The sequence below is a fragment of the Pocillopora damicornis genome, chromosome 9, assembly GCF_964200805.1.
Source record: "Pocillopora damicornis chromosome 9, jaPocDami1.2, whole genome shotgun sequence".
Classification (NCBI taxonomy): domain Eukaryota; kingdom Metazoa; phylum Cnidaria; class Anthozoa; order Scleractinia; family Pocilloporidae; genus Pocillopora; species Pocillopora damicornis.
This window is the reverse complement of record NC_142678.1, coordinates 12,328,359-12,354,355: the sequence shown is the minus strand read 5'-3', so window position 1 is coordinate 12,354,355 and position 25,997 is coordinate 12,328,359. Positions and strand designations below refer to the sequence as shown.

At 38.4% G+C, this 25,997-nt stretch overlaps 5 protein-coding genes and 2 pseudogenes across 5 annotated transcripts in view; 1 reads left to right on the top strand and 6 right to left on the bottom strand.

Moving 5' to 3' along the window:
- Positions 1-5,233: 5,233 nt before the first annotated feature.
- Positions 5,234-6,595, bottom strand: LOC149040145 (uncharacterized; annotated as a pseudogene).
- Positions 6,596-6,664: 69 nt separating this feature from the next.
- On the bottom strand, positions 6,665-7,860 carry LOC149040144 (uncharacterized). Its single transcript, XM_089182943.1, has one exon. The coding sequence runs from the start codon at positions 7,787-7,789 to the stop codon at positions 6,665-6,667; it is 1,125 nt and encodes a 374-aa protein (XP_089039069.1). The 5' UTR covers positions 7,790-7,860.
- A 1,947-nt stretch (positions 7,861-9,807) lies between these two features.
- LOC149040143 (uncharacterized) lies at positions 9,808-11,820 on the bottom strand. Its single transcript, XM_089182942.1, has one exon. It carries the CDS (start codon positions 11,598-11,600, stop codon positions 10,482-10,484), a length of 1,119 nt encoding a protein of 372 aa, XP_089039068.1. The 5' UTR covers positions 11,601-11,820; the 3' UTR covers positions 9,808-10,481.
- A 2,083-nt stretch (positions 11,821-13,903) lies between these two features.
- LOC149040142 (uncharacterized) lies at positions 13,904-15,985 on the bottom strand (annotated as a pseudogene).
- A 2,323-nt stretch (positions 15,986-18,308) lies between these two features.
- LOC149040139 (uncharacterized) overlaps positions 18,309-25,997 on the bottom strand; it is a 9,309-nt gene continuing 1,620 nt past the window's right edge. The window contains exon 2 of the mRNA XM_089182941.1: positions 18,309-22,144. Coding sequence (XP_089039067.1) covers positions 19,484-22,144 — 2,661 coding nt within the window. The 3' untranslated portion in view covers positions 18,309-19,483. The remainder of the gene's footprint in view (positions 22,145-25,997) is intronic.
- Positions 22,194-24,211, bottom strand: LOC149040141 (uncharacterized). The gene has a single exon (XM_089181711.1). It carries the CDS (start codon positions 23,867-23,869, stop codon positions 22,445-22,447), a length of 1,425 nt encoding a protein of 474 aa, XP_089037837.1. The 5' UTR covers positions 23,870-24,211; the 3' UTR covers positions 22,194-22,444.
- LOC149040140 (uncharacterized) lies at positions 24,229-25,584 on the top strand. Its single transcript, XM_089181712.1, has one exon. The coding sequence runs from the start codon at positions 24,273-24,275 to the stop codon at positions 25,302-25,304; it is 1,032 nt and encodes a 343-aa protein (XP_089037838.1). The 5' UTR covers positions 24,229-24,272; the 3' UTR covers positions 25,305-25,584.

The following is a 25,997-nucleotide window of genomic DNA, read 5'->3' as shown; positions in this document are numbered from 1 at the left end:
TGATTTCGAGTACAATTTGGAATAAATAAGCACGAGTAATTTTTTTCAAAGACTAACAAAATTTCACAAGCCCATAGAGCAAGTGCAATTTGTGGTCTTTGAAAAAATCAACAAGTACTTTGCTATTCCAAATTGCACGAGAAATAATATATATGAAAAAATACAAGATAGCTTATCATTATTATGCAGAAGCAAAGCGCGCGCATCAAGTACAAAAATAATTTATTCAAACCTGCAAGTGACATTATGCGTTCGGTCAAAAAAACCGCGTACGATCAAAACAATAAAGTCCGACTAAATAGTTCAAGGAATATATATTAAATTTATTGATCAGTCTGTGGCCGAATCGCTTTTGATGAAATGGAATCGTCGTTTGCGAGGTATAACCATGTTGTTTTTCATTTCGGCGTAGTATCGCTCGAGTAAAGTGCTAAGCTGGGTCGGCTTGTAATTTTAAATGTCCTTGGCAATTCCCTTCTCTAAACACCACTTTTTCCAAACTGACAACCAAAAAACAGTGCTTTTTACAGAGTTTTCGGTAATAGTGAACAATGGTTTCCATTTTCGGCTGTCGGTAACCTGTTGGTCAACTGTAGGCCGACAGGTTACCGACACACTACCGACAGTCGGCCGACAGTGTTAAGTAGACCAAAATTTTTACTGAAAACAGAGTCAAAACTTTTCCAGTAGAAAACAACAAATAGAAAACATGTCGATCACATCGTTCGTACCTATCTACCTGATTCTGTTTTAATGGTAAAATTAGCTTGTTTAACCCATCTCCCAAACGTAAGTACCAAAATTTAGTAGTAAATTTAGTACCTATTTCTTAAATCATTGTTCGTACACAAAACAGTTACTTTTCTCCATTTTGCAAGTGAATAAACCAACAGGTCAAATAGTTCTAACCAAATAAAGACTTTCTTAACAAGGTTTCGAAGGCAGTACATTAAGGGGATTGGGATCTAGAAAAACTTTTCAATATGGCGGATAAATGAAATCGAACCAATTTATGAAAGTTTCGTTAGCCAACGCAAAAAAGTAGGTAAAAGCGGTAGTAGCTGTAGAGTGTACAGTGCAAGGTATGTTAATGAAATGACTTTTCCCCTTTTTATTTAGTTTTAGAAGCAATAGATAGGTAAATGTATACGGTGCGAAAGAAAACTTTCCCAAAACGCCGGCCATTCTTTAGCTCGCAAATTTCAGCGTGCCACATCCAAGGCTTGCATTTGATTGGCTATCTGTGAGTTTCTTTGATTATTGACCGATCTGAAAATGTCTGGTTTGTTATTTCTTTGCACTGAATTAACCCTCTTCTGCATTGAATTACCTGAAAACTACATTTATCTTAACCATTCAGAACTGGGTAATTTTTTCATCTACATTATTAATGATGTAAATACCGTACTAGCGCTGAAAAAGCACCTTATTTCGTTCCTTAGTCGAAAGGAGTTGTCCAGTAAATATGGCCTCGGAGATTTTGACGTGGAACTTCATCGCATGGCTCCGAAATCAGGAAGTCTGAAGTCTGTTTCTGGCGAGAAAATTTTACAGTCCATTCAGAACTCCGTCAAAGCAATACAAATATGCAAACGAAAGGTTGTAAAAGCCACTGTCCACACCGACTACTGCAAAGTAGGCTCTTTGTGCTTTGTGTGAGAACTTCCATAGATATGACACTCGAAATGTCAGTCGGGTAGGTCACGAATTTGACTCCGGTGCCAGCAATGCCATTGTAATGTAATGTCACTTGTATAATTCCTCTTTCAGCATCGTATGCACACAGCAGAATGTTTTTACCTGCAGCAGAGATTGAAGTTGGCTTTTCTAAAGGAGGGCGAACCTGGACAAGCTTCGATTTTCCGAATTCAGCGGCTAAAGTTTGCAGATAGGTGTTCAATCGTTTTCGTAGAATGGGTACTGTGCTATCAAGCGGTAAACTACAACGAGCTGGCTTAGACAACAGACCAGCACGATATTTCAAGCTTCCTGGCTCGACAGTTACCTTCAGCCTTTAAGGTCAATGAAGCCAATCAAAGATGAAGTACTTTCTGCGATAAAAACAACACCATTAATAAAACACAAGTCTCAAGCATCGTCAAACGTTCCTTCAAGCACTTCAACGTCTACAGGTTGGTGCAATCGCAACTCTATTACACGAGCCTCCCGAGAATCAAAAGCGAGAATTTTCCCTTGCGTCCTATGTTTAAGGGCGTGGAGAATTATCGACCGTTGAGGCAAACGACAGTTCGGGAGGAAACTACCAAGGACAAGGCGGGGGCCTTACCACCGGCCGTCTAAACGAAGCAACACGATTCCACCAAGGTGGACTTGTTGGCGCGCGGAACTAGGGAATGATTTTAACTCTGGAGATCAGCCAGTAGGGCTCAGTAGCAACATTGGAGCCGTTCAAGCTACTTCGGAAGGTGGGAATGTGACAGATGTCTCATTTGTTGACGACTGTATTGTTGAAGTGACAGTTGCTAAGGTGCGAACATATGTAGACGAATATGACACGGACTCACAAAACAACTTTTCTGACCGAAATGACAAAGATATTACCCCAATTACGGTTTCTAGATCCGGGCGACCAATTCGCGCCCATTTTCGCTCGGATTCCTAAGGTACGCCTACATTAGATATCTCTAATAACCTAATTGAAAAGTAGACAAAAGAACATTCCGATTATTTCATCGGAGCCAATCGCAATCGAAAAACATGCTTTATAAACCAAGACAAAACTAATATATTGTGCTAGAGGACTCTTCACAAGTTTGTTGTCTTTCTGACGATCGTTTTTCCAACATTTTGACCGGCTAAGTGGTTAAAAAGGAATGTCTCAATGTTGCGCTCGGGCAAACAGAAGTTTGTGTGCAGAGAAGTTGTAACTTATCTAAACACCCTTCAAACAAAGACTGAAAGTCACTTGGAAGGTCTTGGAATTATTTCATTCCAGAATTGAGAAAAAAGGGAGTTCTTATTGTATTGATTCTCAGCTGAATTTTCGATTTTACGCTATACGTGCCTTTTCAGCCAAATATAGGGTCTGAAAGTAATAATTAACTCGCCAAGTTAATTAAGCGTTAATTAACTTGGCGAGTCAGTGACAACCGACAACTGACAAATGGCTTAAAATCTAACTGAGAACTGATAAATGGCCGAAATTGTAACTGACACACACACACACACACACACACGCACACACGCACACACACAGGCGCGCGCGCGCACGCAGACCCTCTTGTTAAGTTGTCGCGTTTTTTTAAAGGAAAACTAAATGTAGAGGGTACCTCGCCTAGGAAAAGGCATCAAGGACTCTCGACTTGTCCTTTTACGGTCTTCTTAATCTTTTTTCTCTAATACAACTCTAGCTACAACGGAATCACCCTGTCACCTCTCTCACTCTTACTGGTTTATTGAATCCGGGCGACTCTGAGTAACTCTGATCGACTGACAGATAACAAACCCTATAATACATGCTTTCAAATTTATTATCGGTGGATATGAGTCGTAATACGAGATAAGGAAAAGATCCACACCATTAATCAAACTGATCTCAAATTTATAAAAGAATTTTCTTGGAAAGTTTCTGACTAAATTGTTTTTGAAATGTGTATCCAAGTGTAGTTGTAACTGTGGTTTCGTTATTACTCTCAACGATTCGGATTAATCACCTTCAGTTACTCCAATTTACTTGTTAAATTTTCAATACTCAAGAAGTGTCCAGTTTCTTGTTAGATATAGGTGAGTTTATTCTAATTCTTGATTTTACAAAACTAAACTTGTAAACTTGTTCAATATCAAATACTGATTGAGATTACACACCATAAAGTGACAGTTAAATGCAAAGCGACATTTGTCGTAAAACGAGAGTGAAAAAATCCAGATCACTACAAGTCCAGTAAAAATCTTAATTCATAAACCAGTATTTGTAGAAAAGAGCGTTGGTCTAAGTTGTCTTTGGAATGTGTATTCAAGTGCACTATGAGTCAATAACATTCTTACAATAATTACAGTTTCGCGAGGGTTCGGATAAATAACTTTGGGTTATCATGCTCGAATTTTTACCCGCGAAAGCTGCTCTAGGAACGCAGCCTTCAAAGGTCATAACTTGAAGCGTTTAGGTTTCCTTGAGCTACACTTTCTGCATACACGTTCCTTTAAAGATGAGATTCTTGTTGGGAAATAATAATGACGATACAAAGAATGTAATTTAGCATTTGGGACTACTTAAATGCAAAACAACATCCTTATCAGGACGAGAGTGTCAAAAATGTACATCAATATTAGCTAAAGTCTTGAAATCATAAATAATACTCTTAGTAAGTGTCAGACTTCTTAACCGCTCTACTAATATTCTATTAAGTACGTAGTACTCCATTTTATCCATCCAGTATTCACTGGTTGTTACCAGGTTACGTGTTTATTTCATTCCTTCTAAAATAAATGTTACAAATAAAGTATTTCTATTTAACGGGCGTTCATCGAAATCCACGCCGTTTTTGTGGTTATTTTTGATTATCAAAAAAAAGTCTAGATTTAAAAGAAATACTTTATGATTCCTATCTATAGCTTTACATGTAGTTAAGCATTCACATCACTCTTTTCGCGACTAATGAACCGGTCAGAGCGGATTTAGACTCTTTAATTATTGGTAGCATGTCAATTAGTCATTATATTCTTGTATCATCTTTCTTTTGTGACTCTTGTGGAACAGGCCACTTGTATAAAAATGTGGGATAGGGCAAGTTTCCTGCTTTGAATGCGAGACAAATATACTTTAACACTACCAACCAGCGTCATCGGTAAAACTTCTAGTTCTTTTCAATGCTATAACAATCGAGCTTTAACAATAGCCACATGGAGTATTAGACTGTATGTTTAACGATTCGAATCAGGGACCTTCAGTTTTTCCCGTTTACAGATTTTAAAATATCATGATCTTGAGACATTTTCAGTACTCAAAGAATGGATTTGTTTTCTTGTTAAATGTAAATAACTTTAATTCTAGTTCTTGTTTTACAAGCTATCAACTTGTACACAGCTTAATACTTCGAGAAGCTCTACACACTGAAGTGCCGTTCTATATGCAAATCAACATCTTTGCTAGCATGAGAGTCAAATTCTAGATCAACATCAATCAAAGTCCTAAACTCTTAATCCTAAACTCGTTGAAAGTATCAAACTTCTAAGCCACTTACTCCTAGCTAAAATCGCGTATTTTAATAAAAACAACGCACTTAACGCTTTCGATCAACAGAATCGATCTTTGACCACGTAACCCAAAACAAGAGCCTATAAATACACCGAGGAACAACCGTTTTTTAAGCCGGCTAAATATTCCTGAAACTTTCGCGAGGGACATGGCCAAGGCTAGTGGTCCAACGACGCACGTCCAGCGATGGAAGTTAAACAAGATAGTCACAACTTCGAAACTCGTTTCCATAGCTTAAAACTAACTTCGCACTTCAAATTCAAATAGTAGCTACGGACAAAATATCGGCGCATTACCAGATTATACTGAACTATCATTATACTTCTCAACACAAGTATTCATATTACTGCTGTCATCACGGCCGCTGAGCCGTCCGGCATGTCTCTTGCTAAGCCCACGTAATAAGCAAATTCTCATTGTGGAGCCAAGAACACTGAACACACACAGTGACAGGTAAAGAGTACCAAGCGTTGGAGTGATAAGTGAAATGAGACATTAGGATCATAAAGAAGTTTTCTAATACAAACAAAATATGTGAGAAATACATGGTTAGACCACTTTTTTGTACATCTAGCGATAATTCTACAAAGTCATCTCTTAGACTGTGAATGCCCATAAACAATAAAATAAAGAGAACATTGGTATTACAAAAACCTTCGTTTCTATTCTGAATAACAGTCGCTATTACTACCACACAACAATGAACCAATAATACACCAATAACCCACCACTTGTAGCTGACGGTGAAATAACAGATGGCGAACAGTCGACTGCTCAGGAGAAGTAAGTGAGTTACAAACAATACTAATTGGTGTTTAACATTTAGGTCACTGCTACTTGGTATTATTTTGTTCGCTACAAGAGACATCTTATCAGTGGCTGTAAAGGCTCATGCCAGAGTGAGGAAAGAGATAGGTAGAGAAATGATTTGGATAATTGCAGCTGGTTCCTCCTGAACACTGATGGCGTACAACTGAATTATAAATTGTGGAGCGCACTCAAGGACTGCCTCAAAGAGTACAGCGAAGTCAATGTAAACGAGAACATCTGTAGCTTTCGTATAGGAGTGGGAGTCCATTTCATCTTTATAACACCATTTCTTGAGACAGAGAAGTAAAGCTTGTAGTCTTGCGAAGGCTGCTGAAAATGGATGCAATGCGCAAAGAGCAGTTCTTGCCCAATTAGAAGGTGAAAGGTATGATCTACTGGTACGCAACACGTAGAACACTAATGGAAACGCCAAACATAGCAATAAAACAAAAGTAGGCCCCCAAACCATATTTTGTGATCCGCGCGGTAGAATTCTACCAGTGACGTAACGACGCACGTCCAGCGATGGAAGTTAAACAAGATAGTCACAACTTCGAAACTCGTTTCCATAGCTTAAACCTAACTTCGCACTTCAAATTCAAATAGTAGGTACAGAGAAAATATAGGCGCATTACCAGATTATACTGAACTAACATAACACTTCTCAACACTAGCATTTACATTACTGCTGTCATCACAGCTGCTGAGCTGTTCGGCAGGTCTCTTGCTAAGCCAACGAAATAGGCAAATTCTCATTGTGGAGCCAAGAACACTGAACACACAAACACACACAGTGACAGGTAAAGAGTACCAAGCGTTGGGGTGATAAGTGAAATAAAACATCAGGATCATAAAGAAGTTTTCTAATACAAACAAAATATGTGAGAAATACACATTCCTATTTACACCATGTACGTCTACTCTTATCGTAATATGTGTAAAGTCATCTCTTAGACTGTGAATGCCCATGAACAATAAAGTAACGAAAACTTTAGAGGCATTACAGCAAACTTTATCTGTATGCTGAATAACAGTCGCTATTACCATTACACAACAATGAACCATTAATACACCAATAACCCACCACTTGTAGCTGACGGTGAAATAACAGATGACGAACAGTCGACTGCTCAGGAGGAGCAAGTGAGTTGCATACAATACTAGTTGGTGTTTAAAATTCAGATAACTGCTACTTGGCATTACATGGTTCGCTACAAGAGACATCTTATCAGTGGCTGTGAAGGCCCATGCCAGAGTGAGGAAAGAGATAGGTAGAGAAATGATTTGGATAATTGCAGCTGGTTCCTCCTGAACACTGATGGCGTACAACTGAATTATAAATTGTGGAGCACACTCAAGGACTGCCTCAAAGAGTACAACTAAGTCAATGTAACTGAATAGATCTTCAACTTTGTCTTTAAAGTAGAGGTCGATTTCATCTTCATACCGCCATTTCTTGAGAGAGAGAAGTAAAGCTTCTAGTCTTGCGAAGGCTGCTGAAAATGGATGCAATGCGCAAAGAGCAGTTCTTGCCCAAGTAGAAGGTGAAAGGTGTGATCTACTGGTACGCGACAGGTAGAACACTACTGGAAACGCCAAACATGGCAATAAAACAAAAGTAAGCCCCACGCCAAACCATACTTTGTGAATCGCGCGGTAGAATTCTACCAGTGTAAGTATGTCGGTGATAGGATCAGCAAAACTTAACATAGCTCCAACAAGGAACACGAAAGGACTGTACCACTTAAGATGTTTCTCTTCCATATCGACGGACGTTTCGTTAGTTCGCGTAATAAGTCGCTTTGTATTGACACAGGCTCAGTTAATGAAATAGATTTCTGCACTGTTCGTAATTAGAAGCTTTTGCGCTCAGCTTTCGACTGAAAAGCTGCAAAATTTCCTTTGGTTAGTCTGATTTCACTCTGTATTAACTTTATTGCAAAATATTGGGAACGTATTGGTTCTCCGGATATTCTTTGTGACGCAGTCTTGAAGAGCTGGAGTGTACAATAGAAAATTTCCGCGTCTCAAAAATGTTAATTATACAATAGTAAATATTACTGTTAAGTTGTCGCGTGTTTTGGAGGAAAACTAGGTGCAGAGTGAACCTCGCCTTGGAAAAGGCATCAACGACTCTCGACTTGTCCTTTTTACGGTTTCTTCTAATACAATTCTAGTTACAACGAAATCACCCTTTAATTACTCTGACTCTTCCTGGTTTTTTGAATCCCGGCGACTGTTACTTAATGTCTGTCTTACTCTGAAAGACTGACTGATAACGAACCCTGTAATACACGCTTTTTCGTTAGGTAGGCATGAGTCGTAGTACGAGATAATAAATAGATCTACACCATTAATCAAAATCTTAAATTCATAAAGAATTTTCATAGAAAGTTTTTGACTAAGTTGTTTTTGAAATGTGTATCCAAGTGCAGTAAACAACACTTAGAATAACTGTGGTTTCGTTATTACTCTCAACGATTCGGATTAATCACCTTCAGTTACTCCCATTAACTCGTTAAATTTTCAATACTCAAGAAGTGTCCAGTTTCTTGTTAGATATAGGTGAGTTTATTCTAATTCTTGATTTTACAAAACTAAACTTGTAAACTTGATCAATATCAAATACTGATTGAAATTACACACCATAAAGTGTCGGTTAAATGCAAATCGACATTTGTTATAAAACGAGAGAGTGAAAAAATCCAGATCACTACAAGTCCAGTAAAAATCTTAATTCATAAACCAATATTAGTAGAAAAGAGTGTTGGTCTAAGTTGTCTTTGGAATGTGTATTCAAGTGCAGTCAATAACATTCTTACAATAATAACAGCTTCGTGAGGGTTCGGATAAATAACTTTGGGTTATCATGCTCGTATTTTTACCCGCGATAACTGCTCTAGGAACGCAGCCTTCAAAGGTCATAACTTGAAGCGTTTACGTTTCCTTGAGCTACACTTTCTGCATACACGTTCCTTTAAAATATATAATAATGAAATAATAATGGCGATACAAAGAATGTAATTTAGCATTTGGGACTACTTAAATGCAAAACAACATCCTTATCAGGACGAGAGTGTCAAAAATGTACGTCAATATCAGCTAAAGTCTTCAAATCATAAACAATACTCTTAGGAAGTGTCAGACTTCTAAACCGCTCACTCGAAGCAATAATTGAATATTCTTTTAAGTACGTAGTACTCCATTTTATTTATCCAGTATTCACTGCTTGTTACCAGGTTACGTGTTTTTTTAATTCCTTCTAAAATAAATGTTACAAATAAAGTATTTGTATTTAACGGGCGTTCATCGAAATCCACGCCGTTTTTGTGGTTATTTTTGATTATCAAAAAAAGTCTAGATTTAAAAGAAATACTTTATGATTCCTATCTATAGCTTTACATGTAGTTAAGCATTCACATCACTCTTTTCGTGACTAATGAACCGGTCAGAGCGGATTTGGACCCTTTAATTATTGGTAGTATGTCAATTAGTCATTACATTCTTGCATCATCTTTCTCTTGTTAGTCTTGTTGAACAGGCCACTTGTATAAACATGTGGGATATGGCAAGTTTTCTGCTTTGAATGCGAGACAAATATACTTTAACACTACCAACCAGCGTCATCAGCAAAACTTCTAGTTCTTTTCAATGCTATAACAATCGAGCTTTAACAGTAGCCACATGGAGTATTAGACTGTATGTTTAACGATTCGAATCAGGGACCTTCAGTTTTTCCCGTTTACAGATTTTAAAATATAATGATCTTGAGACATTCTCAGTACTCAAAGAATGGATTTGTTTTCTTGTTAAATGTAAATAACTTTAATTCTAGTTCTTGTTTTACAAGCTATCAACTTGTACACAGCTTAATACTTCGAAAAGCTCTACACACTGAAGTGCCGTTCTATATGCAAATCAACATCTTTGTTAGCATGAGAGTCAAATTCTAGATCAATATCAATCAAAGTCCTAAACTCTTAATCCTAAACTCGTTGAAAGTATCAAACCTCTAAGCCACTTACTCCTAGCTAAAATCGCGTATTTTAATAAGTATCTTCAAGCTACTCTATAATATTTATTCATAACTCACGGCTTGTTTAGTATATTTAATTCCTTCTACATTTCGAGTTACAAAGCTAAAAATATCTATCACATCTAATAATTTTTACTTACGAATGAAAACAAGCAGAAACTCTAGTTCTAAATCTTATTATGTGTTGCCAAGTCCACCGCCATACAGGTATATTGGTTTGCAATAATGAGCAATCTAGCTGCAGACCGTAACACGCTTTTCGCGAGGGACATGGCCAAGGCTAGTGGTCCAACGACGCACGTCCAGCGATGGAAGTTTAACAAGATAGTCAACTTCGAAACTCGTTTCCATAGCTTAAACCTAACTTCGCACTTAAAATTCAAATAGTGGCTACAGACAAAATATAGGCGCATTACCAGATTATACTGAACTAACATAATACTTCACAGCACAAGTATTCACATTACTGTTGTCATCACGGCTGCTGAGCCGTCCGGCAGGTCTCCTGCTAAGCCAACGAAATAGGAAAATTCTCATTGTGGAGCCAAGAACACTGAACACACAAACACACACAGTGACAGATAAAGAGTACCAAGCGTTGGGGTGATAAGTGAAATAAAACATCAGGATCATAAAGAAGTTTTCTAATACAAACAAAATATGTGATAAAAATACACTTATGGTTAGACCATCTTCTAGCAAACCCATCAATAATTCTACAAAGTCATCTCTTAGACTGTGAATGCCCATGAACAATAAATTAAAGAGAACAATGAAGGCATTACAGTAAACTTTGTTTCTATTCTGAATAACAGTCGCTATTACTACCACACTACAATGAAACATTAATACGCCAATAACCCACCACTTGTAGCTGACGGTGAAATAACAGATGGCGAACAGTCGACTGCTCAGGAGGAGTAAGTTAGTTACATATAATGCCAGTTGGTATTTAACATTTAGGTCACTGCTACTTGGTATTATTTTGTTCTCTATAAGAGAAATCTTATCAGTGGCTGTGAAGGCCCATACCAGAGTGAGGAAAGAGATAGATAGAGAAATGATTTGGATAATTGCAGCTGGTTCCTCCTGAACACTGATGGCGAACAACTGAATTATAAATTGTGGAGCGCACTCAAAGACTGCCTCAAAGAGTACAGCGAAGTAAATGTAACTGAGTACTTCTTCAGCTTTCTCATTAAAGTAGAGGTCGGTTTCATCTTTAGACCGGCATTTCTTGAGAGAGGGAAGAAAAGCTTCTAGTCTTGCGAAGGCTGCTGAAAATGGATGCAATGCGCAAAGAGCAGTTCTTGCCCAATCAGAAGGGGATGTTTCACTGGTACGCAACAGGTAGAACATTGGTGGATAAGCCAAACATGGCAATAAAACAAAAGTAAGTCCCACACCAAACCATATTTTGTGATTCGCGCGGTAGAATTCTACCAGTGTGAGTATGTCGGTGATAGGATCAGCAAAACTTAAAATAGCTCCAACAAGGAGCACGAAAGGACTGTACCGCTTAAGATCTTTAGCTTCCATATCGACGGACTTTTCGTTTGTTCGCCTTGAAGATCGGCTTGTATTGACACAGGTATGTTGGAGAGAATAATTGACGACGAAGAGAGTAATTCGCAAGCCTTTCAGGATAACCACTTAAGAATTTGTTCATGCTTAGCGGTGCGTATATCAAGTTACGGACGCGCGTGGGAGGTTTGGAGAGCACGAAAAATGCGTAAGAGTAGCTTTTGAATGCTCTTCAAACTTCTTAAGTGCATCCATAACTCGACATACGCACAGATAAAAGCATGAGCAAATTCTTTTAAAACAGAGCGACAACAAGGATCTGCGCGAAGAAGCATTTTATTGTGATAGAGTGCAAAATTCTCTCAACGCACAAAAATTACTAAACAAACTTCCCTATTGGCTGGTCAAAAACACGCCACATGTTATACTTTGGTCTGAGCGAGCACATTTAATCCAGTTAACCGATAACTGTGAATGAAAAGCTTAAAAATCTTTTTCTTAAAAATTCCTCACTAGTATGTTCAGGTAAATATCATAGTTATTTTACGGTAAGTAATTGCAATTAGCTTCTAAAAAATCGCCTGGTAAATGCTAAACTAAGCTGTACGGAACATTCAACTGTTTTTCCGAGTAAAAACACACATAAGGAAAAATGAGTTGAAACGAATGTCAAATTCAATCCGGTAAACTGATCTTACCGTAAAAGCCCGTCAGTCAGAATACATAATAAACAATTTTTAGTGCGGCACTCAAGAAATAAGAAAGAAATTTTTCCCGCACGTCTCAAGGGCACAACGCCTTGTACCGGCCAAGATTAGACCCCGGGTCGTCCGACTCGGAGCCCAGTGCACTGACCACTGGACTACTGAACAAAGCCATGGCGTTGGCGTCCCCGCGGTACAGTTGACCAAGCATGTTAAAAGTAGCACCTTGTACGGTCGTATGGTCGTACATCCAAATTTTTTCGGCTCGATGGGTTACTACTATTTTGTATAATTATGGGGCTACGCTCTGCAAGCTCCGCTATAACTTCAATTCAAGAAATTTGTCTCACTACCACGTTTAATTTCAACATCACTCAATAAGTTATAACTATTGGACAACATTTAAGTACAAAAAAACCATAGTTTTTTTTTTAGTTACCTATTAAATATCAATGTAAAAAACAAATTTTCCCGGTTTTTTCTGTTATATCAAAATTCTTCCTTGCTATTCTCTTCCCTCTGGATTTGCCATTCGAGCAAATTGCTCCAGAAAAAGTGAGCACAACACTGAATGTCGAATCAGGGGACTGAGGACGGACGTGAACTTTAGTTTTCTTTTATGAGGCACAGCTGAGTACTGTCCAACCTTTTTGTAGTAACGCGAATGAGTCTGTTGCTTTTCAGTACTTATTCCGTCTTTTTGTAAAAGAGACTGAGGGGAAAACGCATATAGCATGCAATCTAAGAGGTAATTAATCCTTGACAACTGAAAATGATCGATCATCATTTGAAAATTTACTACTGACAGCCAGGTGAAATTGGTCCTCCACGCATCAGTTTCCTGCACGAATTATTTATCACGCAATTACAGATACAAGACGTGGCAGCAAAAAGCGTCGTTCCCAGACTTCTCCTCCTTTACCTCCTCTCATCACACATTCTTCATATCCTTCACCTCCACTTCCCTCCATTTTTCACCATTCTGTACTCCGTCCTGTCCCCATATGATATGATATCCAGACTCTCATTTTATTCAAATGCTCGACAAAATTTTTCTTTCAAAAGATTAACAATAGGTGAAATATTTTCCTTATTTTGAGTCAACTAATGACTTTTAAGTGTTATTGTCGTTTCTCCGAGTGAAGCACACAAGAAGATCAGTAAGAAAATACCTTCATACATGTTTTTAAAATATCATAAGAGGAACAACGTCTGGAAAAGTCAGCCTTTAATAGTTCGTAATTGCAAAGCAATTGTATAAAAACCCATCTTAATCGGTTACTTTTGATGTAAAGAGAAAGTCTCTGGTGCAAACAAATTTGTCATCGTTGTAATCGAGTTCAAGGCTGAATCAACTTTGATCGAAAAAAAAAAACGAAAATTAGGTAGTTTCATTTTTCAGTGTAGTGAATGATTTTGTCGCTGGCGGTTAAGCATACAACTGTAACTGACAAATTACGAATATAACCCTACACATTTTATCTTAGGTAGAACGAAGTGTCAGGTAAATCTAAAGGCCACCATAGGAAAGCATAAGCACCCCTAAGCCCTTTGAGTGACTATTTAGATAACTTTTATCATAATTTTGATCTTGCACAATATCAACTTGTACACAGCTTTAGATAAGTTTTATCTACTGAGGGAAGTTACCCACCTCGAAGTTGAGGAACACAAATCAACATCTTTCTTTCAAAAAAATTTATTCCTAAAAATCGTACATTTATAAACATAAACTATTTATGTAAAACTTCTAAACCACTAGCTCGAAGCTTAAATCGAGTATTTTGATAATTATGTGCTATTCCATTCTATCCATCCAATACTCGCTGCTTGTTATGTGTTTATTTTATTTCTTCTACAGTTTCTTTCTTCTTCTGTCACATCTTTTGTGCCCGCAAAAAATCTTACCAATATATGAAAATAAGTGAAAACACGAAACTGCTAAAGACACCTATAAAGATCTAATGAAATAGTTGTGATCATTCATAGCTTTAGAACTAATCACGTCTGACTCAAATTCTGATTACTGTCTTTTTGATGCTCAAACTTTGATCCTCTATTTTCTACTGACTACTATTTCTTACTCAATGCCAATATTCGCTAAGTAAACTCGAAAGTGCATGCTTGTATATTAGATATCAGCACGCCTGAGTAAGCATGCTGGCCAACTAACTTTGCAAGATTAAACAGTTTCTGTTGTTAAAAACCACTTTTACGACGAAATCTTACAAATGAACAATAACGTACTTAATGCTTCCGATCAAATGAATCAATCTTTGACTACGTAAGCCAAAACAAGAACTTTCGTGAAAGTACAGGGCAAGGTCAGTAGACATTCTAAGCACGTCCAGTGATGGAAGTTAAACAAGAAAGTCACAATTTGGAAACTCATCTCGACAGCTTAAACCTAGATAACATGGGACTTCAAAAATTCAAATAGAACGGCTAAAGGCCAAATTACCAAATCTAAATTATTAAACTACCAAATTACTAAATCACACTGAACTAACGTAATAATTCACACACATGGATTCACATCACCGCTGTTCGCAGGTGGTGAACTGCTGGCAAATTTCTTGTATAGCCACCTAAATAAACAAACTCTCATTGTGGAGCCAAGAACACTGAACACACAAACACTCACAGTGACAGGTAAAGAGTACCAAGCATTGGGATTATAGGTGAAATAAAACATCAGGATCATAAAGAAGTTTTCTAATACAAAAAAAATATGTGAGAAATACACACTCATGGTTAGACCACCTACTTGTACACCAATCGATAATTCTACAAAGTCATCTCTTAGACAGTGAATGCCCGTAAACAATATAGTAGAGAGAACGTAGCTAGAATTACAGCCAACTTCGTCTCTATTCTGAATAACAGTCGCTATTACTACGGCACAAGAATGAAACATCAACACGCCAATAATCCACCACTTGTAGCTGACGGTGAAATAACAGATGGCGAACAGTCGACTGCTCAGAAGAATTAAGTAAGCTACATACAATGCTAGTTGATGTTTAACCATCAGGGCACCGCTGGTTGGTATTATTTCGCGCTCGGCAAGAGACGTCTTATCAGTGGCTGTGAAGGCCCATGCCAGAGTGAGGAAAGAGATAGGTAGAGAAATGATTTGAATGATTGTAGCTGGCTCCTTCTGAACAATGATGGCGTACAACTGAATTATAAATTGTGGAGCGGATTCAAGGACTGCCTCAAAGAGCAAAGCTAAGTCGATGTGATTGAGTACATATTCAGCATCTGGGTCGATTTCGTCTCCAGATCACCATCTCTTGAGACAGAAAAAAACAGCTTCTACTCTCGCGAAGGCTGCTGAAAATGGATGCAATGCCCAAAGAACAGTTTTTGCCCAACTAGAAGGTGAAGCAATTAATGGGAAACGTAACCGGCAGAACACTACTGGAAACGCTAAACATGGCAACAAAACAAAAGTAAGCCCTACACCGAACCATGTCCTATGATCCGCGCGGTAGAATTCCACCAATGTGAGTATGTCGGTAATGGGATCAGCAAAACTTAAAATAGCTCCAACAAGGAACACGAAAGGACTGTACCACTTAAGATCTTTCACTCCCATATCGACGGACTTTTGCTTTGTTCGCTTAGTAAGTCGGCTTGTATTGACACAGGCTCAGTTACTGGAATAGATTGTTGCACTGTTCGTAATCAGAGACTTTTCACAGGACGAAATCACATGTTTCCGTATTTCTGAAACGTGGCGGAAACATGCAACTCCATGTTTCCGTTATGTTTACGTCTTACGGAAACGTGAAAATTAAAGTCTACGTGTTTCCGTCACGTTAACGGAACGGAAATGCCAAGTCACGTTTCCGTCATATTTAAGCCAGCACATTTCCGCTGTTGTTCGTTTCCGTCATGTTTCTGCAAACGGATTTGCAGTTTTTTGCTACATCTTACCAAAACACAAACGCGAGATGGTTCTTTGAACAACAAGGAATCTTAATGCGACAACTGTGTTATTTAATCCGGTTAGGCCAAATGAGACAGTTGTGTGACTTAGGTCGGTTGGTGCCAATGAGACAATTGTGTCATTTGATCTGATTGACCCAAATGAGACGAGTTGTGTCATTTGATCCGGTTACCCAAAGAAGACAGTTGTGTGCACTGAGCTGGTTGGGCCAAACGAGACAGCCAAAATTAGACATCGTATTATTTAAGCCAGTTTAAGGCCAAATGAGACAGTTGTGTGATTTGGGCCAGCTGGGCCAAATGAGACAGTTATGTAATTTAAGTCGGTTGGGCCAAATGAGACCACTGTGTCATTTGATCTGGTTGGCCCAAGTAAGACAAGTTGAACCGGTTGTGCCAAATGAGACAGTTGTGTCATTTAATCTGGTTTGTCCAAATGAGACAGTTGTGTGATTTGAGCCGGTTGTATCAGATGAGACAGTTGTGTGACTTGAGCCAGTTGGGCCAAATGAGATGGGCCAAATGAGACAGTTGTGTGATATGAGCCAGTTGGGTCAGGTGAGACAGTTGTGTGATTTAAGTCGATTGGGCAAAACAAGACAGTTGTGTGATTTAAGTCAGATGAGACGGTTGTGGGATTTGAGCCGGTTGGGCCAAATGAGACAGTTATGTAATTTAAATCGGTTGGGCCAAATGAGACCACTGTGTCATTTGATCTGGTTGGCCCAAGTAAGACAAGTTGAACCGGTTGTGCCAAATGAGACAGTTGTGTCATTTAATCTGGTTTGTCCAAATGAGACAGTTGTGTGATTCGAGCCAGTTGTATCAGATGAGACAATTGTGTGACTTGAGCCAGTTGGGCCAAATGAGATGGGCCAAATGAGACAGTTGTGTGATATGAGCCAGTTGGGTCAGGTGAGACAGTTGTGTGATTTAAGTGGATTGGGCCAAATGAGACTGTTGTGTCGTTTGATTTGGTTGGCTCAAATGAGACAAGTTGTGCCAAATGAGACAGTTGTGTGATTTAAGTCGATTGGGCAAAACAAGACAGTTGTGTGATTTGAGTCAGATGAGACGGTTGTGGGATTTGAGCCGGTTGGGCCAAATGAGACAGTTGTGTCACTTGATCTGATTGGGCAAAATGAGACAGTTGTGTGATTTGTGCCGGTTGGATCAGATGAGGCGGTTGTGGGATTTGAGCCAGTTGGGCCAAATGAGACAGTTGTGTCATTTGATCTGATTGGGCCGAATGAGACAGTGGTGTAATTTGAGCCAGTTAGGCCAAATGACACAGTTGTGTGATTTAAGTCGGTTGGGCCAAATGAGACCACTGTGTCATTTGATCTGGTTGGCCCAAATAAGACAAGTTGAACCGGTTGTGCCAAATGAGACAGTTGTGTCATTTAATCTGGTTTGTCCAAATGAGACAGTTGTGTAATTTGAGCCGGTTGGATCAGATGAGATTGTTGTGTGATTTGAACCACTTGGGCCAAGTGAGACATTTCTGGGATGTGAGCTGGTTAGGCCAAAAAGAGACAATTGTGTCATTTGAGCTGGTTAAGCCAAATGAGAGTGGAGTGGATTGGGCAAAATGAGACATTTCTGAGACAGTTCTGTGATTTGAGCCAAATGACACTGTGGTGTGATTTGAGCCTGTTAGGTCAAATGAGACAAATGTGTTTTGAGCCAGTTGTGTCATTTGATTAAGTTGGGCCAAATGAGACAGTTGTACAAATTGAGCCGGTTGCGCCAAATGACACAGTTGTGTCACTTAATCAAGTAGGGGCAAATTAGACAGTTGTGTGATTTTAGCCGGTTGGGCCAAATGAAGCAGTTGTGTGATTTGAGTAGGTTGGATTAAATGAGACAGTCGTGTCATTTAACCGGTTGAGCCAAATAAGACAGGTGTGCCATTTGAGCCAAATAAGACAGGTGTGCCATTTGAGCCACTGTGGCCAAATAATATAGTTGTGTGATTGAGCCAAAAAGTTGTTATACCAGTTGAGGATGAGCCTACTTAACCCCCCCCCCCCCTTGCCTTCTTAAATAAAAAAAACAACAACGTCAGGTACACAACTTTCTGAATTTCAGGTAATAGACCTGTAAATTGTTTTTGTTAGTTCCACCAGTCACCAACAATACAAAAAAAAACAAAGAAATTGTCAGTAAATCTAACAGAATCAAAAGAGCAAAAACACCACTGAAAAGCCTAAGAAAGGCAAAAGTGAACAGCGAATGGCTAAGAATAAAATGTACATTTCCTTATTTGTTAACCGAAGTATTGTAAAAGGAACTCATTGATAACAACATTAATAATTAATCCCATACAAGGCCTTATAACATTGTCAATTTTCAATCAGTGTCACACAACACCAATTACCTAACAACTCTGAACTGCCTTTGGAGGTTTGGATAATTTAAAAGTTATAAACTCCCAACTGAGTTTGGTTTGTATAACTGTCAATTTAAAAATCTGAAGTTCTGCCAAGTCTCCCTTATTTGTAGATGACACTAAGTGAACACGAAAAAAGTTATTTATCACTCTCAAGAGTAATGTTTCTCATAAGTACATCATTATTGGGGTTCAGTATTATCCCTGGTTTAAATTTTCCTTTGTTTCAAACTCATCAACAGATATTATCATATCTAAACACAAAGTAAAATAAAATTTAAAGCAAGGTTAAAATTGAACCACAACAGCCACACATAGTTACCTAGCTAAACCTTACAAAGGTGCTTAGATGTACTCTAAACACACCTGCATGTATCAGAAACAAAAGCATATAATAAATTTGGTAAATTATATAAAGTACCTTATTATATGGCCATGTCTCACAAGGACTGGAAACTATTCCTGAATTTGATTGGCTAAAATCAATACTGACCTTGGTCTAGATTTTCCAAACTATACCGGCATTTAAACCACATTTTAGTGTAAATTAAGGGTACATTTAAGTGGTGAAAAAACTTGGAAACAAAAACAAAAAATATCGGCGACATTTTCTTCTAGTGAGAAATACTAAATGGAAGTGCAAAAATGCCTGACAAGAAAAAGTAGAGAGGACTAGCAAACTTTGAAAAATTTAAGTTCAGCTTATCACCATGCACAAGCAAAATGTCAGCTAGTACAAAACACTTACATTACATGTAAACAAACAAAATTCTTCTTTTTGTTTGGCCATATAATAACATCTTATCAATCCCTTTTCAAACTCCCCCCCCCCCTTGTTTGTAAGTTAGTTACAACAAAATTCTCCTGGAGATGGGAGACATGATCAAGTATTTCTGTCCTGACAAAAGTTTTTCAGCTGACAAATACTTTGAGTGAATCCTTTGGACAGGTAGAAATACAGATGGCCCTGAAGTCTCGTAGCCTCTTGCATGCCAAACTGATAGTGGGTTCTTAAAGCCAAAGTCTTGTTCAGAAGGTTTCAGCCAGTTCACAACTGCAAAAACATGAACATATTGCTTTCTTTGAATCTCCAGACTATGGACTATGTAATAACGTACAATTCCTGGCCTCAACAAGCCAGGGTCAATGCATCCATTTTCAGTGCACCATGATGCTGTTACATGGGCATATGGACATAGTCTTGAAGCTAATGTGGAACCATATCTCTCGCCAGCTACTGTTAGAGATGAGTACTTCTTGTACAAAGTAGCCATAGCCGGTGATGTTTCGGCCAATGTTGGATACAGGGTATGATAAACTACACGCAGTGCTGCTAGTTCATCCTGATCCAGTCTGGCCAGCTTGTAAGGGCTTCCAAACTTAATTGATGATAAATCTGCCCATAAAGATTCTTTACCAATTAATGATCCAGTGGAGGCCATCATAAGCTGTGGCAGTTCTGCAATGTTTTCTAAGACTCTTTTGGAACCTAACATGGCTTTGCAATTGTCAAAAAAGAATTCTTGATACTCTTCTAGGAGGCAATACTGCATATTTGCCAGACTACAAGATGTCATAAACTTGCGCATAATTTGTATTTCCACGGTCTTATAGTTTGTGTGATAGGATCCTAACATTCCATTATACCGTTCAAAGCTAAACAGCCAAAAACCGTATATGCTGCCGTAATTTTCCACACATTCTTTGAGGTGGAGATGGAGGTGCATGTTAGGAGATATTGCCAATTTGCCATTAAGTTTCTCATATTCCTTTAAGAAGTCAATGAGTTTATAGTCTGCAAGCATTAAGTCAGTTTTTGTAATGCAAGGCTTACAGAGAAGGCGGCAAGCTAGCACAAAGGATTGCCAGTAATGAAGGTGTTGCTCTGGAAGTATGTCCTTTAGTGCATACATTGAGTACAGAAGAACAAAATTTTTCCATTGAGCAGCTGTGTATCCACCATAATTTGACTTGATGTTTCCAGGAAGTCTTCCTATATCAGATGATGTAGAAATCTCTTCAATCCTGCTTTGAATGTTCTCTAGCCCAGCCTTTCCAATAATGTCACTTTCGATCCATTTTGAGAAAACCCTTTTTGCTGTCCCTAAGATTAAGTTATGCATAGGGTCTATAGCACACATTTGAATGGCCTCATAATAAAGTAGTTCCAATAAGGCTGTATACCTAGTGCCAAGTTTACTGGCTAGCTTTTCAGCTTCAGTTTCGGATTTGCAGTTTCTGACTCTGTAAGCATCCTGACGATGCTGCTGTGAGGTCCTCCTTGGCCACTGGTCTCTGTCAAAACCACTGTAGTCTTTGCGCTCTCCAAAGCCACCAGGAAAGAATTTGTAGCAGTGGGAACATCCTCTGTTAGCAGAATGGCCGAGAAATCCACATAGTTTCCGTGCAGCAGGGATGTCAGCAGCACAACATAAAAGAGCTGCACGAACCTCTACTGAGGTTGATGGACTGTTACAAGTCTTAACCTTAACACCTATCCAGAGGGCTTTCAGTTCATTGATTGCAGGCTCCAGAAAGTGGTTAAGAGACTTGGGCTCATGAGCAAGAGCTGGAATGATACCAACCAAAATAACATTTTGTTTTTTAAATCTAATGTTTCTTGGCAGATTCATCAATACCATGTACATTACACCAACCGAATAATCATTCCGATGTTTAAATGGTTGAAACCAGTCAACGTTCAACATAAGACCAAATGATCGAGACAGGTTGAGAAATTCTTTTGTGCCCTTCCAGTTGCTAAACTTTTTCCAAACTTTGCCATCGTAAACATCTGCATACAAGTCATCATCTCTAGCTCTGTTTCTCCACTTTTCACACTGTTCCTCAAGACCAGAGCGTTTCAGTAAGGCTTCTAGTGACTCGATGATGCTCTTGTAGCAGTACGTCTTAAGAGCATAGAACTTAGTTTTTCCATTCTTTAAAGTTACCTTGTTAGCAAGCTGTGCTTCACAAATCTTACGCCGCCTTCCTTGTGGAAACGGAATATTGTTACAAGTCCTTGCAACAGTTCGGTGACCCTCATTGATAACAACTTCATCCATCTGATAGAGTTTCGTACATTTGGGACAGACAACATACTGCTGAAAGTTGTCCCGATCAATTTTCAACAGCTTTCTTGCTGAGTACAGAGAAGTTGGAATATTAGTGGCAAGAACAATACACAACTCTGTGTGGTCCTTGATCAGCTCCCCAATGCAAAACAGTAACTGTTGCACAAACTTCAGCAACTGTTCAATGGCATTGTCACTAACATAGTTCTTGTACTGCCACAGCAAAACAAAATAAACAATCCAGGTCAGAATAACTCGGGTACGTTGCTGATTGGTACTCATTGGAGAAGGCTGAGGCAATTCTACTTCCTCTGGCTGCAGCATATCTTCTATATCACTGGAATCAGAATCTGCATAATCCGTGCCTTCATCTTCACTACAGCTCTGCCCCTCATCGGAACTACCAAGTTCAGACTTGTCAGACTCCAGTGAATCCTTTCATTAAGAAAAATAATAAAGTCAAAAGTTATGTATGATAATTCTTAATAAAGAAACCACAACTTTTAGTTTGCAAGACATGTTTCGACATTCTTATGTCATCTTCAGTTGTAAATGCGATTTTAACGGTTGTACATTTGAATTTATATGAAATTACGTTACAAATTACGTCATATTGTTTACGTTACGATTTGAATATTAAATACGAAAAAACGTGACATAGCACGCGCTAGATGGGGAAAGAAGGAGAAAAGAAAAATAATGATAATAATAAGAAAAATTATTATGATAACAGAATCAAAAGGAAAGAGACAGCTCTAGATGCTTCAATTGCTGATTAAGGATGGGTTTGTCCCACTTAATATGCAATGCCTCTTTGATCTTAATTTCGTATTTCGAAGCGGCAGAATCTAAAATGGTGAAACATTCTGTACCACAAGAGTCGAGACAGGCCTTTGATGATTGTAGGTGCTTGTAAATGTGTGAAGTTTTTTCAGACAAGAGGTGCTCACGAACCCGTGTACAGATGTGGCGAGTGGTCTCACCAATATAACTGGCATTACAGCCAGCACACGAAAATTTATAAACGACACGCGAACGTAGACCTGGTGGTACTGAATCTTTCACACTGAACAAGTTTCTGAGCTTAAACGTATTGAAGACTAACTTAATATCTAAATCAGGTCTACAATAACGTTTCAGTAGTTGCCTTAACTTGGTTTGAGCGATGTCAGAAAACCGCCCAACATAAGGAAGTTTAAAATAATGCGAAGAAGGTTTTCCGGAGTTTAATGTGGCGTTATGCGTGGGAGAAGGATTATAGCTCTTGGCCAGATGCCTGGAGATAATCCTGTCTATGACGCTGGAAGGGAAACAATTTTTCCGTAGCAAGAAAATAAGTTTTTGTACATCCTTGTGGAAACCAACCCAGGAATTATTGATCTTATATACTCTGTCAACCAAAGTTCTTATTAAACCTAATTTGTACATCATAGGAGTGAAGCTAAAATAATTCGTCAGAAGACCAGTAAACGTCTTCTTGCGGTAGACGCTAGTAATTATGGATGGATTACTGTTGTCAATCAATATGTCTAAGAACGATAATTTCTCATTAATTTCCTTTTCCATTGTGAAGCGAATACTAGGGTGTCTGGTGTTTAAATAATCAAAGAACAATACCGCGTCCTTCTCATTATTGAACAAACAGAAGGTGTCATCGACATAGCGTCTGTAGAAAACAACTTCAGATAATGAATAGTTGTCTAACCAGGTTTTTTCATGATGTCCCATAAAGAGATTTGCAAGTACTGGAGCAAGTGGGGACCCCATGGCAACTCCATCTATCTGATCGTAAAACACTCCCTCAAACAGAAAACCGGTTTCAGTTGTCGCAAAGGCAAAAAGCCTTCTTAGGTCAGCGGCGTTTATCTTAAGACCAGGGTTACCTTGATAAATATACCTAATCGCAATATCTATGCACTCATCGAGAGGTATACTAGTGAATAAGCTCTCGACATCTAAAGATACCATGAATTTCCCTGAGGTAGATAATTGGTTGATTTCATGTACAAAAGAGAACGTGTCGCGGACGTTGTATTCGTGTGGGACATGTGGCTCGAGAAGATTACAAAGGAATTTAGATAAATTGTAATTGTAGGTACCTATTGAAGATACTATTGGTCGAAAGGGAGGTGTTTCATTAGGTCGTCTAGCCTTGTGCATCTTAGGTAGCCCATAAAACCTGGCTGGTTGAGAACCAACTGGGTAGATTCTCTCATAGGTATTTTTGTCTAAGTGGCCCTTACTTTTAAGTGTTCTCAAAAAACGTTGTAATTTACCTTCCCTTTGTAATGTTGGATCGTTATCATTAACCTTAAACTTGGAAGTGTCACTGATAATAGATAAAATACCCTGTTCGTAGGCTTTCCTGTCTATGACAACCAGGCCATTTCCTTTGTCAGGTTTCAGTATTACAATGTCCTTGTTCCTCCTTAGATTCTTTAATACCCTGTATTTCTTCAAGTCCGCTACAGAAGGTTGGTGCGATGAGACGTACGAGTGGGCAAGAACTGAAACCGGTTTTCTGTTTGAGGGAGTGTTTTACGATCAGATAGATGGAGTTGCCATGGGGTCCCCACTTGCTCCAGTACTTGCAAATCTCTTTATGGGACATCATGAAAAAACCTGGTTAGACAACTATTCATTATCTGAAGTTGTTTTCTACAGACGCTATGTCGATGACACCTTCTGTTTGTTCAATAATGAGAAGGACGCGGTATTGTTCTTTGATTATTTAAACACCAGACACCCTAGTATTCGCTTCACAATGGAAAAGGAAATTAATGAGAAATTATCGTTCTTAGACATATTGATTGACAACAGTAATCCATCCATAATTACTAGCGTCTACCGCAAGAAGACGTTTACTGGTCTTCTGACGAATTATTTTAGCTTCACTCCTATGATGTACAAATTAGGTTTAATAAGAACTTTGGTTGACAGAGTATATAAGATCAATAATTCCTGGGTTGGTTTCCACAAGGATGTACAAAAACTTATTTTCTTGCTACGGAAAAATTGTTTCCCTTCCAGCGTCATAGACAGGATTATCTCCAGGCATCTGGCCAAGAGCTATAATCCTTCTCCCACGCATAACGCCACATTAAACTCCGGAAAACCTTCTTCGCATTATTTTAAACTTCCTTATGTTGGGCGGTTTTCTGACATCGCTCAAACCAAGTTAAGGCAACTACTGAAACGTTATTGTAGACCTGATTTAGATATTAAGTTAGTCTTCAATACGTTTAAGCTCAGAAACTTGTTCAGTGTGAAAGATTCAGTACCACCAGGTCTACGTTCGCGTGTCGTTTATAAATTTTCGTGTGCTGGCTGTAATGCCAGTTATATTGGTGAGACCACTCGCCACATCTGTACACGGGTTCGTGAGCACCTCTTGTCTGAAAAAACTTCACACATTTACAAGCACCTACAATCATCAAAGGCCTGTCTCGACTCTTGTGGTACAGAATGTTTCACCATTTTAGATTCTGCCGCTTCGAAATACGAAATTAAGATCAAAGAGGCATTGCATATTAAGTGGGACAAACCCATCCTTAATCAGCAATTGAAGCATCTAGAGCTGTCTCTTTCCTTTTGATTCTGTTATCATAATAATTTTTCTTATTATTATCATTATTTTTCTTTTCTCCTTCTTTCCCCATCTAGCGCGTGCTATGTCACGTTTTTTCGTATTTAATATTCAAATCGTAACGTAAACAATATGACGTAATTTGTAACGTAATTTCATATAAATTCAAATGTACAACCGTTAAAATCGCATTTACAACTGAAGATGACATAAGAATGTCGAAACATGTCTTGCAAACTAAAAGTTGTGGTTTCTTTATTAAGAATTATTGCCACTCTGCTGTCTTTACGTCCTTATGTATGATAGTAAACATTTACACAATGTAGTTGCAACCGACTACATTCATCTCATATGACTTAATTTTACATGATTGTATTGACAAAACAATTTTTTTAGAAAACAAAAACCTCTAAAAGCCATTTTGAACATAATCTTGAATATCATAATCTTGTCTTGATCATACAGTGTAGTCAGCACTTAGTACTGCAACATGTCTTTTCGTGAAAGAGGGCCCACAAATTGCCTTTTAAGTGATTTGAAATTTTTAAGCAAAATGAGTTAAACTTTAGACCTGAACTGATGCCTTCAATTAGAAAGTGAAAAAAGGTGAACAAAGTAGGTGTAAGTATGTACATTGTAAAGTAATCTTGAATTAAGATTATTACAGTATTCCACCGGTTTTGCCATTCAAGAATCTTGCTT